We start from the raw sequence: 18,463 nt of genomic DNA, 5'->3' as shown, positions 1-18,463 counted from the left end.
GATGAACTGGTTTGCAGAGCAGAAGTTGAGACACAGAAGTAGAGGAAAAACGTATGGACTCCAATGGGGGAAAGCGGCAGGGGTGGGGGGTGGTGGTGGGATGAATTGGGCGATTGGGATTGACATGTATACACTGATGTGTATAAAATGGATGACTAATAAGAACATGCTGTATTAAAAAATTAATAAAATTTAAAAAAACAGGTTATGAATTTTTTATTGTTGTGGCTGGATTATGGGAACAGGGATATTCATTGTCCTATTCTCCCTGTTTGTATATATTTTCCATTATAAAAAGTTAAATAACGTTGAAAGCAACTTAAATCTTTATCAGTGGGGAATGAGATAAATTATGGTGTCTCCATTCAATAAAAAATAAATAAAAAATAAAAGATCCCAATACAAAGGAATAGAATCCAAGGTGGAACTATTAAATTACTCTCTCACTGATACAGGAAGTAGGAATGACTCTTGTTAAAAAAATATACACACGAAAGAATTATGCTTTGAATTCTAGGAATCAAGTTTTGGTTCTCAGCTTGAAGAGTAGGGACCTGTACTTATGAAAAGTGATGGTCATAGACATGGTTATTCATGGTTTCTGGCTTTTTCCGTAGGTGGTGATGGTATGGATGTAACCAAGAAGAACAAACGAGATGGCACTGAAGTCACTGAAAGATGTAAGAGCATGATACGTGTCATTATAAAAGTAAAAAAATTTTTGGAAAGAGTAAATAATTTATTCCTAATTCTACTGCAACTACTGTATCTTTTTTTCTATTTCTTATGTTTTTGTTTTTAGTTTTTTTCTTAGCTTTTTCTTTTTGCTTTTTTTCCCCACTGTATCATTTTAAATGTTTTCCTAAATAGACTATTTCTTCCTATAAGAAGCCTTTTGTTGATTTTTTTTAACACACTTGTAATCAAAATGTGTTCTGCTTTTTCTTCAAAGATGAAAATCATCATTTCTATGTTACAATTTTTATAACCAGCCTTTTTAATGGTTTCATAATATCCTGTTGAATGAATTTGCAACAGCTTATTTAACTGTGTTCTTTTTTAGGGATACAGGGCAACAGAAATCCAAAAGAATAATATCCCCATTATTGCAGGGACAAAGTTGGAATCACACTGGTGTCACAGTTGCAGTCTACACTGAAAACTGAAAACAGACACATTTCTTTTGTGAAACTGCCCAAATAATAAACTCAGAGACATTTAAAATAGCCCCTTAGCAGCTCTGACTCTTTCATTTATCCTGTGACTTTCATATATTGCCAATAAAAAATTCTGGCTCCACAGACTTGGAACTTCAGGTTAAGAAATAATTTATTTTTATGTGTCATAGAATCCCAAAGGTCCACACAATGAGAGGTTTAGTGAAAGCTCAAGGACTATTATTCAAATCAAGCTGCCATTTCAGTCTGAAAAACCATTTCCTTTTATGCATGGAATGATGCTTCTGCTCCATTCATAACCCCATGTTGCTGCTAGGACAACCAAACTAATAGGAACACGCAGGGTGAAGAAGGAAAGGGTGAGGGCTGGGAGCAGTAAGACCAGTGTGGGATGCAGCAGTTGCCAGCAGCACAGAGTGATGCCCCACAATCTTCTTCATCCTTTTCTCCTTTCACCAACCATACGTGCATTCACAACACGCATATGAATATGCTTGGGCGTGTGCACGAGAAGGGTGCTTCTAGAAACCAGTGACCTTAGCTAGATAGGTGCTCCTTGATGTCCAACCCAGAGGGAGGTAGTGGTTGATGATGGTCACAGTCAGAGCACAGAATTGGCCCAGTTATGGTTTCGGGAATCTACTCACCTCCCCATGCTGCTGTAGAGGAGAGAGTGATTCAGGAAGGCAAGAGGTCTTTCTTCTAATTGGTGTTTTTAAAAAACACTGGAAGCTTTTGTGACCTCTATAGACTCACCATCACTTGGAGTCTTCTCAATTTCGGGAGGCAAAGGGACTGGTTCTTCAAGTCTGCCTTGGATGTTCATCTGTCCAAGCACCAAATGTGACTTACCGACCCCCTTCCTTCCTACACCTCCTCACACTCAGGGGTGACCCTGAAGACTTTAGAATGAATTATGATGTCCTTGATACACCCTCAAATTCATAAAAAGGTTCAAGGTAGTTATTCGCATCATAGTGTAATCAGCCAGGATGATATACTGGCCTCAGCTGGACTGGGTGACCATTTAGAAGGGACAGTGCAGAGAAAGAGAGTGACTTGAGGGCCTGATCCTCTTTCAAAGGCAAATCCAGGCCTGGACTAGATCTAATTGTTATATGAGAGACATTAATGCAAGACAATTCATTGTTCAAATCAGTGGGTTACTAACTACTTTTGGTACCAAAGGGTTATAAACCTATTTTCCAGATACATTAAGCCCTATTGTTATTGCACCTATTTGCTTTTACAGTGGGTCAGATCAAATACCTTAAAGCACAAGTGTATAAAAGTCTATATTGAACCTAATTTAATGTGCTGAACCTATGAACGATGTGAGACCTTGCCAAAGTACAAAGATTTCAGTACATTACTTAAGATCTCATCTTTTCTTTGTCTTTTTCTAGTTATCACGGAAACAATAACTACAAGACTTACGTCCTTACCACCAAGTAAGTGACCATCTTGAGAGCTTTCTTCTCAGTAAGGCCTGTGTGAAGGGCTCCACATGTAACCTTTTCCATGGGTACTCACTCTCCCGTTGAGCAAGTCCAAAATATCTGAAATCTTTTTTTTATTTTTAATTTTCTTTTATTTACTTTTTTTTGTGGTACGCAGGCCTCTCACTGTTGTGGCCTCTCCTGTTGCGGAGCACAGGCTCCGGACGTGCAGGCTCAGTGGCCATGGCTCACGGGCCCAGCCGCAGCATGTGGGATCTTCCCGGACTGGGGCACAAACCCGTGTCCCCTGCATCGGTAGGCAGACTCTCAACCACTGCGCCACAAGGAAAGCCCTGAAATCTTTCTTTTAAACAGCTGTATTGAAATTACCTTATATCTCACAAAATCCACCAGTTCAAAGTGTATAATTCAATAGTTGTTAGTGTATTTACAGAGTCGTGCAGCCCCTTTGCAACAATCTAATTTTAGAACATTTCCATCACTCAAAAAAAACCTCCACGGCCATTAGCAGTCACTCCCATTCCCCCTCCCTTCTCCCCAGCCCCTGAAAACCACAAATCTACTTTCTGTCTCTATAAGTTTGCCTGATCCAGACACTAAAATTTCAGAAATCTTATCCAGCCTGGGCCTGGGTGGGAGGAGGGAACCACATCCAGGCTTCTGTCTGAATCCACTTTTTTCTCGGGAGGTTGTTAAGGTTAGTGGATTCTATAATGGAGATCTGAGTCCTCAAACTAGCCCTGCACCTCTCGGGAAGCCTGGCTCAATGTGGGGAGTAGGGAGATCCCTCCATCCACAAACGAGGTTGGAGCATGATGGGCTGCCGGGTGAAACACCAGCAACCCAGAGCTCTCACTCATCCCTCCAGCACTTCCAGTGGCTGCCATGTCCAGTGTACCGACCAGGCATTCAAAAAAAGCGAGCCCAGCCCAGGCCTTGGCCTCAAGGAGTTTTCATCACTTGCTGACTTTTCAAATATTTAATTTTCCTAATCAGCAACTTGCTATGCTCCACCCAGGGAACTTTCTTTTTAAATTGGGTAGAATATTTGCTCTTGACATTTGTATCAAAAACAAACAAACCAAGAGCATGGCAGCATGTATCGTGCAGTGAAGGTGGGAAAGGGGCCCCAAACCAAGATCCTCGTGGGTGAGAAGCCAGGGAAGGCTTCCGAGGGGCAGGGAATGAGGAAGCCCTCTGCACTGACTCCACTTGTAAACTGTCACCTGCTCCTCCTTTCTGCAGAAGGGGGCACCAGCAACGGCTATGCTAAAACAGGTTCTCTTGGTGGAGGTAGCCGGCTGGAGAAACAGAGCCTGATGCATGGCAGCAGCGGCTACATAAACTCAAGTAAGTGCCTGCTGGTGTGAGGGCTGGGGGAAGGGCAGGTGGACAGGGAGAGAGAGGGTCCTGGATGGAGGGAGACCATTACCACTGTTTGTCACCCATTCCAAATACCCCAAAGAGCTGTGTAAAGGACACACATCCCACCAAAGGTGAGACTTTCGAATTATCCACATTTGAAGCCTACTTAAAATGGAATCAGTTATCATTCTCTCCCCCAATATAAATAACAATAATTAATTAAGAAGGCTTCCTGGGGAGTTGACTCCTTTCCCACTGAATTACTCTCTTTAAGCCATCTCTTTTAGAAAAGGGTGTACATGTCTGAGGGTTTACAATTTGAATTAACAGCAACAAAAGAAACTTAACTGATTGGGTTACTGTGCTAAGGAAATCTGGTGACATATGAACCCACACTTTGTGCGTTTCCACTGGGCAAGCATCCAACACAGGCCCAGTTGTTCCCAAAGAAACATTCTTTCATGGTAGCTTTCAAACTGAAACAAAACAAATCAGGGAAAACACACATACACACACACATACACACACACACACACACACACACACACACACACGACCGCTGAAGCCATTTTTAAAATCTTGGAATGACACTAAAGAAAAGGCCCAAGACAGGCAAACAGCTGGGCTGACCAAGTGCAGTGCCTGCCCTTACCTCTCGAGGAATACTTCCACGTGGGGTTGTATTCTAGTCCACCCAGCAGTGCTCTACGATTGCAGGCCAGGTCCTCAAGAAACATCCTGTTTTTCCATTTCCGTGCACTTTGGCCACAGACATAAAGGACCTCCCTACCTTCCAGTAGCAATAATTCTATCTCCCATTTCTGAGCAGCCGCGGGAATGCTGAGGGGTGGATCCTTTCGGACGTGCTCTCCTGAAGTCCCCTGGCCCCTCCATAGGGCCCTCCTTTATTAGGAGCAGTCTGCATGCACTTAGTGGAACCGTATGTCAGTCTGTGAAGTGCTCTGAGGGTCTGTGCTTTTTCCCCTCTTGTAGGTGGGAGCACACGAGGCAATGCCTCTACCTCCAGTTACAGGAGGACCCCTGGTGAGTTGGCCTCCACTCTGCCCAACTCACCAGGCTCGACCTTTGAGAGAAAAACTCATGTCACCCGCCATGGAACATACGAAGGTACCAGTCCCACAGACTTTGAGAGCTACTCTCTCCCCTCAGTAACTTCTCTCATCCTTTGAAGACGGAAGCCTCAGCCACCTGTCTTCACCTGGGCCTTCCCACCTTTCTTTCCACTCTTGTTTCGGTTCTTTTATGGACTCAGGTTACTTGGGGATTTTGTTGATTTATCGACCCCTCATTTATTCATTTATCCATTTAGTCACTTTTTCAACTGGTATTTTATCAGACATCTACCAGGCGTTTAATGCCGTGCAGAATGCCTTGATGGATGCTTAAATGAATCAGACCTGGATCTTCTCTTCAAAGGGCCTAGAATCTAACAGACAAGTTAAGATGACAGATAAAAAAAAAACTATAATGTAAAGTAGAAGGGGATTCTCATTTCCAGATGGGTCTTCAGGGAAGAGTCTATGTGGGAGGTGGCATCTGAGCTGGGCCTTCATGATGTGTAAGACTTGTACCTGATGGAGAGCTGGGCTGTTCCAGGCTGCGGGAGCCGGCAGCACAGCGAAGACAGGAGTCCAGGGCTCAGGCAGCGAGCAGCAGTGGTACCTGTGTGAAGACAGACGGAAAGACTCAGATTCGGTGCTAGGCCAAGAGGTTTGGGCTGTATTCTGCACACAATGAGGAGACACAGAGATGTCTGAGCAGAAGCCATCATGTCTGTTGTCCAGAACTAGAACTCTGGTTGCCATGCTCAGGACGAATAGGGCGGGAAGAGGCTGAACACGGTGACAAGTTAGGAGGTGATCAGTAGTCCGGGGAGGGGAACCTTGGCCGGGACTGCGGTGGTAGCAGTGGGAGCCGACAGGAGGACCTGGAGTGAAAGGTGTTGCAGAGCTGGAATTGACAGGCTTCTCAATTATTCAAGTTTGGGGGGAAGGGAGAAAAAGGAGTCGGTGATTCCACTGAGATTTCAGACACAGGTGGTTGGGTTCATTGTGGTGCCAACGACTGAAGCAGGGAAGCCACGTGGAGGCCTCCCAGTGGATGAGTTCAGTTATTTTGTCCTAAAGTAGAGCTGCTGGCACAGCTTTCTGGTGGGGGTACCAAGCAGGCAGTGGGACACATAGGACTTGAACTAAGGGAAGAAGTCAAGGCAAGACACCCGGTTTGGGGTTATTCACAGAGTTGTTAGTAGAGGTTGGAAAACTGAAGGAGTTGGTCAAGGAAAGAGTTTAAAAGCAGAAGGGGGGCTTCCTTGGTGGCGCAGTGGTTGAGAGTCCACCTGCCGACGCAGGGGACACGGGTTCGTGCCCCGGTCCGGGAAGATCCCACATGCCGCGGAGCGGCTGGTCCCGTGAGCCATGGCCGCTGAGCCTGCGCGTCCGGAGCCTGTGCTTTGCAACGGGAGAGGCCACAGCAGTGAGAGGCCCGCGTACCGGAAAAAAAAAAAAAAAAAAAGCAGAAGGGAGCATAGAAAGATAAAGTTGGGGGAAGATGGAGAAAGAAGAGTCAGATCACAGAAAGGAGGAGGAGTCAATGGCGATGCCATTGAAGTCATGGGGGGCGGGGGGAGGGAGAGAGAGAGAGGGAGGAAGCTCATGACCAAGAAGGAGAAGGTGAGAGGAAGACATCTGGGTCCTGCTCCTAAGATTACTGGAGTTCCTGGTGATCTGCAGAAGCAGTTTTAGTGGAAAATAGACAAGCCAGGTGGCAAATGGGTCTAAGAGTGAATGGATATGGGTACCAATGATGGAGAAGCAGGATTAAGATGGGTACCCCAGTAAATGATTTTGACCCACAGCTGCCAGGGGTAGGGAGAGCCCCAAATCTCGGCCAGGTGGATGGGGTCACCACAGTGCTTCCTGCTGCTCTGCCGGCACGTGGGCTTGTCTCTTCATTTCACAAGGCCCACATCTGGGACGAGCTGCATGGAGTCAGAGAAGCCCTGGTGCTGACAGCACGTTCATTTGATCAGAGCCGGGTCGCTGGCGTCAGCACTGCATAGGGCAAATGCAGTCGAGGATGTGAAAACAAAAAGGAAACGAAAACTTCCTGCTCTCCTTTGCTCAAACCTTGCCCCACCAAGGTAGATCAGTGACCGGAAGGAAGTGCCACAAGCGCATCCACCGGGCGAATCATGTTTAAATCTGGTGCTGAACACCCAGGCTGCAGAGGTTTAGAAAGGACCCGTTCTCTTGGAAGCCATTTGGGCTTAAGGGGCCATTTGTACTAAGTGTTTTGTCCTCTCTCCAGGGAGCTCCAGCGGCAACTCTTCCCCTGAGTACCCTCGGAAGGAATTTGGTATGTCCTATCCTTAGTTTCTGAAGAAATGGTCAAACATGCCTGGCGGGGATGGAGGGGGGAATATGATGAGTTAAGTGGATTCTTCTAGAGGAGTTTGACCTCTGCTGACCTCTTTTCCCTGCTCTTTATCCTGAAGCATCTTAAGGGGACTGTCAGCCACATTCGCTTGCTGTCATAAGTCTTTGCTCGTGAAATGGCAAGTTATTCATACAAGGCTCAGGCTTGGACAGATAAGCCCTCACGCCAGGCAACAGTCATAGGATTTTTCCTTCCACAGAACCCACAGAGACCTCTCTGCAAAGGGGAGCAGGGCTTAGAATGAACAAATGTCAAACATCCCAGCACCTTCTCCAAAGCAGTCTCAAAGGGACACATTTTAACCAAATGAAACCCTAGGCTGCATCTTCACATGACCTTAAATCTTTAGTCCACATTCTTGGGTTCTCACTGTGCATATGAATTTATGATATGATCGTTGAGTTTACAGGGATTATAATTTCATGTATTTATTTGCATACAGTGGGAAAACGAAGGCAGTCTCTAACAAAAGACCTGGAAAGGGAAAGACCTGGCAGTCTTTTGATACAGTTGACCAGTGTGGTCAGCCAGTCCAAATGGATCATGCTCCCAAACAATTTCCTTAGTTAACACTAAGTGTGAGCCAACTCCACATTCATTTGCTAACTTAATACCCTAAATGCACTGAGGCTGACAAAACTTTCTCTGCCCTTTGGCTATGTGGGCATCATTTATTAAGCATCCACCATACATTAAGGCTTCTATCTGGATATAAATGCACTATGAAAACAACCTCCTCCTCCCACCCAAATAGGTCTTCCTCCAAGTCACAAATATTTAGCATGCCACCTCTTATATATGCCTAATATTACTTTCCTTTGTTTCTCAGCATCTGTTTCAACCAGAGGACGGAGCCAAACACGAGGTGAGCTCTGTTGCTGGATTCAGTTCAGTTCATTCAACCAGTATTTTCTGAGCTGCTAACGTGTGTCCAGCTGTGAGAAAGGAAATGTGAGGTGTAAAGAATGAATAAGCCTGGAGGGGTGGGATGGGGAGGGTGGGAGGGAGGGAGACGCAGGAGGGAGGGGATGTGGGAACAGATGTATATGTACGACTGATTCACTTTGTTGTAAAGCAGAGACTAATAATAATAAAAAAAAGAATGAATAAGTCATGACTTCTACCCTCAAGGAGCCTGCAGCGTCTGGGCATCTTCCGCTGGCTCCATGAGGGTGGGAAGGGTAGATTTTGACAGCGACCTAGCAAGTACATGGAGTGGTTTGCACTGCTGTGGATTGTCTGAAGGTGCTGGCGTCACATCTGGTTTCACACCTAGTCTCCTGGGTGACTTTAACAAGATGTGCTGTAATTGCCTTTATGCAGCAAAAAATGAGCACAAGCCCTTCTTTTTCATTATTCCAGGGGACATAGGGCTCCATGAGAGTTTCGCACTCTCCACAACTGCCTGTAGATAAGGCCCTAGGAGGGAATGTGTCCTGGAGAAAGCTGCCCTTGATCTATCCGGTGAGGGTGGCAAGGAGCGTATGAGAGATATATTGAAGGCAGAATTCTTCACAGGCCCTGGGAGTTCTCAATGACCAGTCTAAACTTCCCAGGGGCCTGGTTGTATTGGTAACTGGAAAGTTAGGCACATACCGACCACCTACAACCTTAGGCTGATAGTCCGATAGATGCCCATACTCCACCTGAAGCTAATAATGTTAAATCACCCACTTTCTGCCCTAAAAAGGCCAGAATGGCTAAGGAAACACTACAGGCTTTAGAATTGTCTTGCTATTGCTTGAGAAACCCTGGAGGCAGGAGAGCGGCTTGGTTCTGGCAATGCGGAGTGGGTCCTGTGAAAGGGGCTGGTCATTGCCGATTGTGATAGAGTCTCCGGGCTCAGCCCGGCGTTTCTGCTCCAGGCGCCTGGGAGGTTAGCTGTGGGCAGGCTGGGGGGTGGAGAGAAGACACCTCTTTCTAAGCACTCTTCTTGGGCACACCTAGCTTTTCTGTTCCCAGGACACAGATTGCAGATCAGCCCAAAGATAATCTGCCGCTCAGAGCTCAGTGCCAGGCACTGTCAGCCGAGCTCCTTCATTCACAGCTTCTCCATCTCTCCCCTGTACAGAGAGCGAGATCCGAGTTCGACTGCAGAGTGCATCCCCATCTACCCGATGTAAGTGCTCAGGTCTTGGGAAGGACCCAGGAATCCAGGGCTACTGCTGTGCGTGTGCACACGTGTGCATGTGTGTGTGCAGTCACTCCATCATAAGTGACATGTCTAAGGCCTTCTGTGACGGGGACTCTGGGCTGGGTGCAGGGGGTGAGGATCTGAGTCAGTCATGGTCCCTGATGCTTCACAGTTCACAGACTAAGGGGAGACAAAAAAACCTACCAACCATGACAGCTCAGGGAGCTGAGGGGGTGGGGGCCACAGTAGTCTCCCCGGGCTAGTCAGTCACTTGAAGGGAGACTGAAGGGTGGGTCAGCTAGACTCAGCGAGATGAGAGGGCAGAGACACGGGAGGAAGGTTCGGTGCAGCTGAAGGAAAAAGAGCAGGATGGGACACAGTGGGGCTGGTGAAGCTTAGAGAAGGCTCAGAAGCAGAGCGTGAGAGTTTAAACTTTATCTCAAACGTCGAGGATTTCCAAGTCTCTTTCTGTTGACTGTGTTGGACTCCTGTTGTTTGCCATTTTGAAATGAGCCCAAATGGGCAAGAGCCAAGTACAAAGACTAGGAGGAGAAAGATCTGGGTCGAATGGCTCAGCAATCACAGGCTGGGACTTGCCCAAAGAGCTCAGGGCCTGGGCTGGACTCCAGGCCTGACGCTGTCTCACCTGAGTCCTTCCAGGCTCGGGGTGCTGAGCGAAAAGAACGGCGCTCTCGGGAGAGGGGCTGCCTGGGCAGTCCTCCAGCAATGTTGTCTGAAGATGTCCTGTGCGTTGCCCTTGCACAACACCTCCCTCCTCTCTGTTTGCCACCTCAGGAGGCACGGGCTGCTCACTCCACTGAATCACCTCGCTACAGATTACATCAGCCAGAGGGTCTTGCAATTAACCCACAGGAAAGCAGCGTAATATTTAAGAGTTATGGGCCACAAATTCCTTTTGAATTTGTGGCCCATAACTACCCCACTACAGAGCATACAAGGTCAGGGACCCAACACCTGAGGCATCCTGTACCCGGGATGAGACCACTGTTGAAGCATTTGTTTCAAGGGGTCTGGTGCTCCAACTGTCCTGGGTGTAAATGTTCCAGGATGACAGTGTCTTCCAGCCACAGAATCTTCCCTGTGCTGTCTGACGAGGTCTAATTAAGAAATATGTACTGAGAACTTTGACTTCCTTGTAGAGGCACTGTATTTATGCGGCCACTAATATTACAAAACTCCAGGTTAATCAGTGTTATAAATTGACAAAAGGCAAAAATTATAAGGCTAACCAAAAATGTCCCGGCGGGTGAGGTGGATGCTTCATACTCCCTGGTATTCAGAGTGCAGCGAATGTTCCTCCCACTGCACTTGGACTGAGGAAGGAATCCTGGGCCTGATGAAAAAGTGGAGGATTCCTTTACAGGGACGGAATTGGATGATGTCAAGCGTTTGGTCAAGGGAAGCCGATCAGCAAGTGTGAGCCCCACCCGGAATTCCTCTAACACACTCCCCATCCCCAAGAAAGGCACCGTGGAGGCCAAATTGGTGACAGCGAGCTCCCAGTCAGGTAAGCCCCACAGCCCCGACCTGCTGTGGAAGGAAGGGAGAAAGGTGGCAGATGTGTCCGGACAGGGCTTTCAGGCCGTGGCAGAGACTTCACAAAACCCTGAGCATTGCTCCTCCTGCAGTGTGAAAATGTGGGCTGGACCCTTCTCATCCCTGTCTGGTCAACCATTCTATGTGCTGGCTATAGTCCGGCTCTAGATCCTAGAGATTCTCTCCCAGGAGATTCTTGACATGTCCTGGGAATTCAGGTTCCCTGAATGAAGACTATTGGGGAAAGTTGCAGTGTTTTCTATCATTCACTCATTCATCCAATGAACATTTATTATACGCCAAGCACCAGGCACTGAGGAAAGACAATGAGCAGGATGGACACGGCCACTGCCCGCGTGGATGTGAGGGCCTCTGGGGGAAGTCAAGCAGGATGAGTGTAGTTCAGCATTCATATATCACGTGCCTACCAAGGGCAAGGTCTCTGGGGGGAGATATGGAAAGAAGCCAGTTCTGCTATGAGGTGAAGCTTTCTTCTCATTCACTACTGAAGAAAAACCATCTTGAGATAGTGATCTTGTGTTTTTCAATATAAAACCAAAATCTCAGGGTACTTTGTGACCTGAGTGGCTAACTCCCTCTCAGATAAGAAATAGGCAGAATTGACTTCAGACTTGAAGAAGTACCCATAGCCCCTCTTGGGGGCAGAGTGCCCCTTGGGTCTGGTTGGCACATGGGAATGTTTAAGGAGGGTTCAACCGGAGAAGGCTGCCACCTGTGCAGCGTGGCCTTGGGACCAAGGGCTTCCCTGTCTACCTGGAATTTTACTGTAAGGGAGTCACGGGTCCATGGCATCTTTGAAGGTGGAGTCAGCAACAGAGGGAGAGAGAGACCGTTGGTGGGGACAGTGCACCAGGAGGTGGCAAAGGGGGCTTAGCAGGAGAAATGGGTGGACCACAGAGCAAAATTTACCTACCTCAGATTTCACCAAGAGCCAAAAAGAATTTCTAACCCAAGAGGTCAGGTTTTCACCAGCTCTGAGATTTCAAAAAGAAGTGAGATGACCAACTGCCCCAGTTCACCCCAGACTGAAGGGGTTGCCAGGGCATGGGATCTTCAGGGCTAAAACCAGGAAAATCCTGCAAACCAAGCCCACTGGTTCCCCCCATTACAGAGGGGATTTGTCTCTCACTGGGGTGTGGTCGGGCATGTCTGTTTCCAGTGTCCGGCACCTATGACACAACCATCCTGGATGCCAACCTTCCCTCCCACATGTGGTCCTCCACACTGCCGGCAGGGTCCTCCATGGGCACCTATCACAACAACATCACAGCCCAGAGCACATCCCTCCTCAACACCAATGCCTATTCTGCAGGATCAGGTACGTGGCTTGCAGTCCACATCCCCTCCCAGTCATAAATCCTCCACACCTTATGATGGAGCTGAATGACCCCTCCAGCATTTGCCATCCCCAAGGCTTCTTAGAGGGGCTTTCTGTGGCCAAGCATCCCAAGATTTTTCCACTGGAACTTCAATTCAATTCAACTTCTATGGCATTTCCTCTGGTGGGTCCCCTATGGAAAGGACTACATGGTACAGTGTATCCAAAAAAAAAAAAAAAAAAATGTAATGGGAAAGAACATGAAAACAAATGAAAGGAACCTAGTTTCACTCCATGTGGATTAACTGTGTGACCTTAAGAGGTCATTTAACCTCTCTGGGCTTAAAGTGCCTTCTATGTAAAATGGTCACTAACAAGAGGGGCTTGGCTGGAATTGATGTCCACTCAAACCCCACCAACCTGTGACCGCCCCTTGGCTGTTATGACCCAAGGCACTCCACAGACTAATGGTTGGTTCCGTGCCGCAAAGCAAGAGCCCAGGTTTTTCCTAAAAACAGAAATGTAACACAGTGCAATGCTGGCATTTCTTCCGGTGCTTCTTTGCCCCTGTTCTGTGTGGACGTCCTCTCACCAGCCTTCCTCTTTCTCCGCAGTCTTTGGAGTTCCAAATAACATGGCCTCCAGCTCCCCAGCTCTGCAGCCTGGAATCAGCACCAGCTCCTCAGGTCAGTGCTTGCCAGCTTGAAACAAACAGGGATGCTCTTGCCTAGGGAGGAAAATGGAATGGTTTGTAGGGAGGATGTTCTTCCTGACCAAGAGCACGAGGACTTCCTCCACACCCATGGCAACGTGGAATCCGCAGCCAAGGAGCTGCGTTAGAAGGCACAGAGCCTGCCCTCCTGGGAGACACGGCTCAGTCCCTGAGGGAAAGGGCTAAGGGGGAGGGCGCCGGAGACCACACTATGTGCTTATTCTGCTCTGGTCCCCTTACCTAATGGGAGAGGTGGAGAGATGGAAATAAAGGGGCCAAGTGAGGAAGAGCTCAGGACATTTTCAGGTGGAAAGCATTGTTAATTTAGGAAGAGCTTCACTTCACATCTTTTTATAAATAGCGCAGTTCCCTGGGGGCTCAATAACGTTACTGCTTAAAGTCCAAGGCAAACATAGGACCATTTTAAAGAAGTATGTGTTCACTCTAGTTCAACATACATCGTAATAGCCTATACGTAAATAAGTTATCCGCCCACATCTTTTGTTAAAGCAATCTGCCTCCTCTCTGTGATATCATGACTAAGAAATACAGTGATGTGGGCCTTCCTTATTTCCTTGGCTGGTATTCTTGGCTTCTGATTTTAACATCTCCAATTGACTAGAGTCCCACAAGCCCAGAAGACACCAGGTTCATGCTTTGTTCCTCCTGCCTTTGTTATTCAATCAGTACTTTGCAAAGTCCTGACTGAGGAGGGCAGGCTGATGCTGGATCCATGATCTTGTGGCCCAAACTCTAGACAGGATGGAATAAGAGAAGCTGTTACCTGGGGAGGAATGAGCTTCTGCACATTGTTAAAAACAAACAAATAACCAGCCTTTGAAATCGTAATGGGGACGAGGGGAGTTTTGTGTGTTTGAGCCAAGAAAAGAAAGGAGGAAAACTAGGGTCCTGCCCAGTCAGTGCTTCTTAGCCTCCACTGTGTCTGTATCCACAGTTCCCACACTGTACACCACGGCACCCAAGGGTCCTGCAGGGAAGGGAACCCCTGGGATATTTTAAAATTTTGAGGCATACAGCAACAGACCTTATGCGAACTACCACTATTAAGTTGTGTGAACCTAACTACTCAATAAATGGAGCTTAGTAACTTTTGCCTGGGGTAGGGAGATGGGGTATTAAAAAAATTGCCATGTCAGTGAGAGTGTGGGAACCAAGAATGTCCGGGATCTCTGTCATATGCAAAGGCATTACTTGTGAAAATGGTTTGGGGGGCTCCTGGGACTGGCTGCCCTAACCTGGGGGGCCTCATCTATGTACCTGCACTCACCTGTCCTCAATTCCTCTCACAGTGTTTGGCATGCAGAACAACCTGGCCCCCAGTTCACCCGCCCTGTCCCATGGCATGGCCACCACCTCCACAGGTCCGTAACTGGGGTTTGGAGCCTAGGGGCTGGGAAATAACTCCTCTTTGCAGCTATAACTCACAATAGCCCTTTTCAACAAGGGAATTAGAGGGGCCAAAATGTCCCTAAAAATCAATCGACCTTTCCCACCAAAGAAACAACCCTCCACACCTCGACCCAGAGATGCCAACCTGAATCATGTGCTGGCTCAGACATCAGTGGGTGCCTGTGCTGGGGGTGTCTCCTATATATCCCCATGTCTCCCTGCTGTCCTTGACAGCCCACTGTCACTGCAAATCAATCATCTGGCTGACTTTATAGTGCACCCGGGCGGGGGGGGGGGGCGGGGGCGGGGACAGAAAACGTGCAAGCCTCAGCCTTTGCACTCAGCTTGCTTACTGTTAAGTTGGAGTAGAAAGTCTAATACACATGAAACATCTGGGGGATCCTGTTAGCATGAATCAAGCTGTGCAGAGCAGGTGTTAGCTGAAGGAATTCAGAAGGGAAGGAGATGTGGGAGGGTCTGGGAGGACTTCACCGGGCAGGTGGCCTTTGGAATGGTCCTCCAAGGATGGGGATTATATCATAGAAGTTTTCATCTAAACTCACTGTTGCCCCCAAGGCAGGAGAGAGTTGATTCCATTATTCATTATTATTCTGTTCATTATTATCGGGTTGGCCAAAAGTTCGTCTGGGATGCTACCAAGAACCCGAACGAAATTTTTGGCCAGCCCAATATCTTCCTGTCACCTGGGGAGGCTGTCTGTCTGCCGGGGCGGGACAGGCTGCTTCCACCCAGCGTGGAGCTGCCCTCCTACTGGCTCTGCTCATTCATAGGTTCCTCTCTTGCAGCATATGGTGTGAAGAAAAACATGCCCCAGAGCCCTGCCGTTGTGAGCACTGGGGTGTCCACCTCCACAGGTGAGTGCTGTCCCCAGCTGCTGGGGGCAGGCTGGCACACAGGAAGAGTTGTTTTCAAGTGACACATGGCAGGAGGGGACATAACCCATTGGTGGTCTGAGGTCTGCAAATGGGACTCACCCCACGGGCCTCTTGGTTGTTTCCAGGAGTGGGCAGGTGGGTATGCCCCTTACCTTACCTTGGCCTTCCTGTCCCAGGGGGCCAGGAAGCTCCACACCTGCCCAGGGTCAGGCACTCATACCCCAGCCCCCACCCTTGTTGGAAGCCCCTGGCCTGGTTACTGGTTACCCATCACAAGGGCCAGGGCGCCCCCCCAGAAGCTGCCGCACCCTCCCTACTTCCCGTAGAATCTATCAACTTAGGCTGCCACGAGTCATGTGTCCATCTCTTCCGTTGCTCTGATCCTGGTGTGTTTCCCTCCATTCAACAATTCATTCATTCAAAAGCTGTTTACTGAGCACCTGCTTTGTGTGAGACTGTGTTCTGAGTTCCCGGATTACAGACATAGACAAGGAGGCTAGATCCCTGCCCTCACCAGGCTGACAGTTCCAGTGGAGGAGGCAGATAACAAACAAGTGGAAAAAATATACAAGATAATTACAGGAAATGACACATCATTGAAGGGCTGACATAATGAGGTGGTAGAGACAGGCCTGTGTGTACGCTGGACGGAGGGGTCAGGAAAAGTGCCCCCAGGCTGCAAACCCTTGAGACCTGCAGTTAGAAATGAACCCACCCAGTTAATTAAAGAAAGGCCTGCCTGACACAGCAACTTTTGACCATTCACTGAAGACCCTGTAATGTTCAGGTGGGGGGCAGCCCCTCAGGCCAGCCCCCAGCGCTTCTGACATTGACCCGACCCCCTGATGGCCAGGCCCAGCTAGGCAGGGGAGGGTGTCTCTGGTCCCCAAGATGCTTCTTAGTAACCACGACGAGCAGGAGCAGGAGACCCTCCGACACACCCACTAACCCTTTCTTTTCCTCCACCCTCCTTCTCTGCCTCTTCTCCTCCTTCTGGTCATTTCTTCCCTCTTCCTCTCCCTCCACTATTTCCATCCTCCTCACCCACTTCTCTCCTCTCCAGCCAGTACCACAGGTGTCCAGAACAATGACCTCTTGCACAAGGACTGTAAATTCCTGATCCTGGAGAAAGACAACACACCTGCAAAGAAGGAGATGGAGCTGCTGATCATGTCCAAGGACAGTGGAAAGGTCTTCACCGCCTCCCCCGCCAGTGTCACTGCAAGTACGTGGCAGCCACGAGACTTGGGTTTTGGAAGAAGGACAAACAGCGTAGACAAATGTCCTAGCAAGATGGTTTGAGACATTTGAATGATGAAACCACAGTCATCCCATTCAAATTGAAAATGTCTGCCAAATAGGGTGTCCCAGGGTCTGCCTTGAATGCAGACAAGTCAGGGAAATTCCAGCAAAGAGCTCCCAGAGTGTCTTTGGGCAATAATAAGTCTCCTAACCACAGGCCCAGACTGGGGGGATTAACCCCGGGAAAGCAGGCCCTCTTCCTACCAGGCTAACTTCTACCTCCACAAGCAGGAAAGGATGTGGGGTGGCGGGAGTCGGGAGAGAAAATCCGGGATCATCATGGGTTGTGTGCATAGCTTCTTTTTCAGAGGACACCCTAAAAAAGGAAAAGCAAGCCGCATACACCACTGACACCTACCTAATGTCAGAAGCTAATGGTAAGAGCAAATCTGATCGCTATCCACTTTGACTTCGGCCAATCCATCTGTCATTTATTTGTCTCCCAAGACCTCAGTAGTCTGAGTGGTCCTGGACCAGCAGCATCTGTAAGACCTGGGAGCGCGTTAGAAATGCAGAATCCTGGGCCCTAGCCCAGACCTGCTGTGTCGGAGGCTGCATTTTAACAAGCTCCCCTGTTGATTCACGTGTGCTAATTATAGAAGCAAAGTCTTCTCATGGTATATCTAAAGTCCACAGTGGTATTTTTTGCTCACCTTACTTGTCCTCCATAATTTTCAGAGCTAATAGAAAAAGGCTTTTCAAAGCACTTGCTAGCTTTATTTTTTTTCTTCCCAAATACCTGGATTCTGTCTTGCATAACCACGTTTCTTCACTGCTCTGGTTGCTATGAATCTCTCCAAATCACTGATTTTAAGGAGGTCAGTAAAGGAAGAGAAAAGTTAAGTCACAGAACATTTTTTTTTTTTAATGAAAATGACATCAGTTATAATCCTTTCAAGGTTGGAAGCCAAGTCTTCTAAGTTAGCAGTTCCTTACATTTTAGGGGTGGAGGTGGGGTTTGGAGCCAAAAGATCCTTTTCAGAATCTAGTGAAAGCTATAAACAGTTTTCCCAGAAAATTCCACACATGCCCACAAACTCAATGGTCAAACAGCATCCAGGACTCATGATCAGCCCTCCTCCAAGCCCATCTTTGCCTTTCTGTTCCCTCCACCCCAGGTAAGGAACCTGTGTGTAGTCTTATAACCAAGAAATCAAGAGTCATTTCTCACAGGCACATTTATTATTTGAATGCCATGGTCATTCCTAAAAAATGTCCTCCAAAAAATGTCTCGGGCTTTAGAGATTGAAGGTCACAAGAAGGTTATGACACTGTGCTTTTTCCCACTGTGACTTGTTTGCCAAGCCATGTCTTCAACAATGTGATTATTGCAAATATGAGATCTGTGAGGACTTAGTTAATGGATGTTCCTGCACCTGCATGTGGCTGTTCCACAAGGTCCCTGGGGGCACATCTACTTCAAGCCCTGTCCCAAGTCCATGCACAGGCTGGACTGGACTGTGGGCTCCTGCAGTTGAAAGGCTCAGTCAAAACACATGTTCTTGGTGTTTGTATTTCAGGAGATGTGAAGACCGTGTCTGCAAAGGGCAAGGCCGCCTCTGCAGGTGAGTAAGACCTGGGTCCTGAAGTGACTGGAGCAGAAAGGGCTGGTTATGGTGAATGGAATAGATAACGGCCCCCTAGCCTGGAG

At 47.9% G+C, this 18,463-nt stretch overlaps 1 protein-coding gene across 4 annotated transcripts in view; it reads left to right on the top strand.

The window, feature by feature from the left end:
• Positions 1–628: 628 nt before the first annotated feature.
• The window catches only part of COL17A1 (collagen type XVII alpha 1 chain), a gene marked incomplete at its 5' end in the record, with an annotated part of 44,146 nt that continues 26,311 nt past the window's right edge, over positions 629–18,463 (top strand). For 3 of the 4 annotated variants that reach the window (XM_082642165.1, XM_082642167.1, XM_082642164.1), the window contains 15 exons: positions 629–680; positions 2,585–2,629; positions 3,884–3,988; positions 4,997–5,131; positions 7,334–7,381; positions 8,292–8,327; positions 9,534–9,581; positions 10,981–11,124; positions 12,334–12,492; positions 13,107–13,178; positions 14,515–14,586; positions 15,421–15,489; positions 16,574–16,735; positions 17,109–17,189; positions 18,333–18,377. In XM_082642165.1, coding sequence (XP_082498291.1) covers positions 629–680; positions 2,585–2,629; positions 3,884–3,988; positions 4,997–5,131; positions 7,334–7,381; positions 8,292–8,327; positions 9,534–9,581; positions 10,981–11,124; positions 12,334–12,492; positions 13,107–13,178; positions 14,515–14,586; positions 15,421–15,489; positions 16,574–16,735; positions 17,109–17,189; positions 18,333–18,377 — 1,273 coding nt within the window. Of the gene's footprint in view, positions 681–2,584; positions 2,630–3,883; positions 3,989–4,996; positions 5,132–7,333; positions 7,382–8,291; positions 8,328–9,533; positions 9,582–10,980; positions 11,125–12,333; positions 12,493–13,106; positions 13,179–14,514; positions 14,587–15,420; positions 15,494–16,573; positions 16,736–17,108; positions 17,190–18,332; positions 18,378–18,463 lie in introns of all 4 variants that reach the window. The other variant, XM_082642166.1, reaches the window with a different exon arrangement.

The sequence above is a fragment of the Mesoplodon mirus genome (assembly GCF_964341445.2).
Source record: "Mesoplodon mirus genome assembly, chromosome: 2".
Taxonomy (NCBI): domain Eukaryota; kingdom Metazoa; phylum Chordata; class Mammalia; order Artiodactyla; family Ziphiidae; genus Mesoplodon; species Mesoplodon mirus.
The sequence above is the reverse complement of the archived record's forward strand: the minus strand, read 5'-3'. Positions and strand labels throughout refer to the sequence as shown.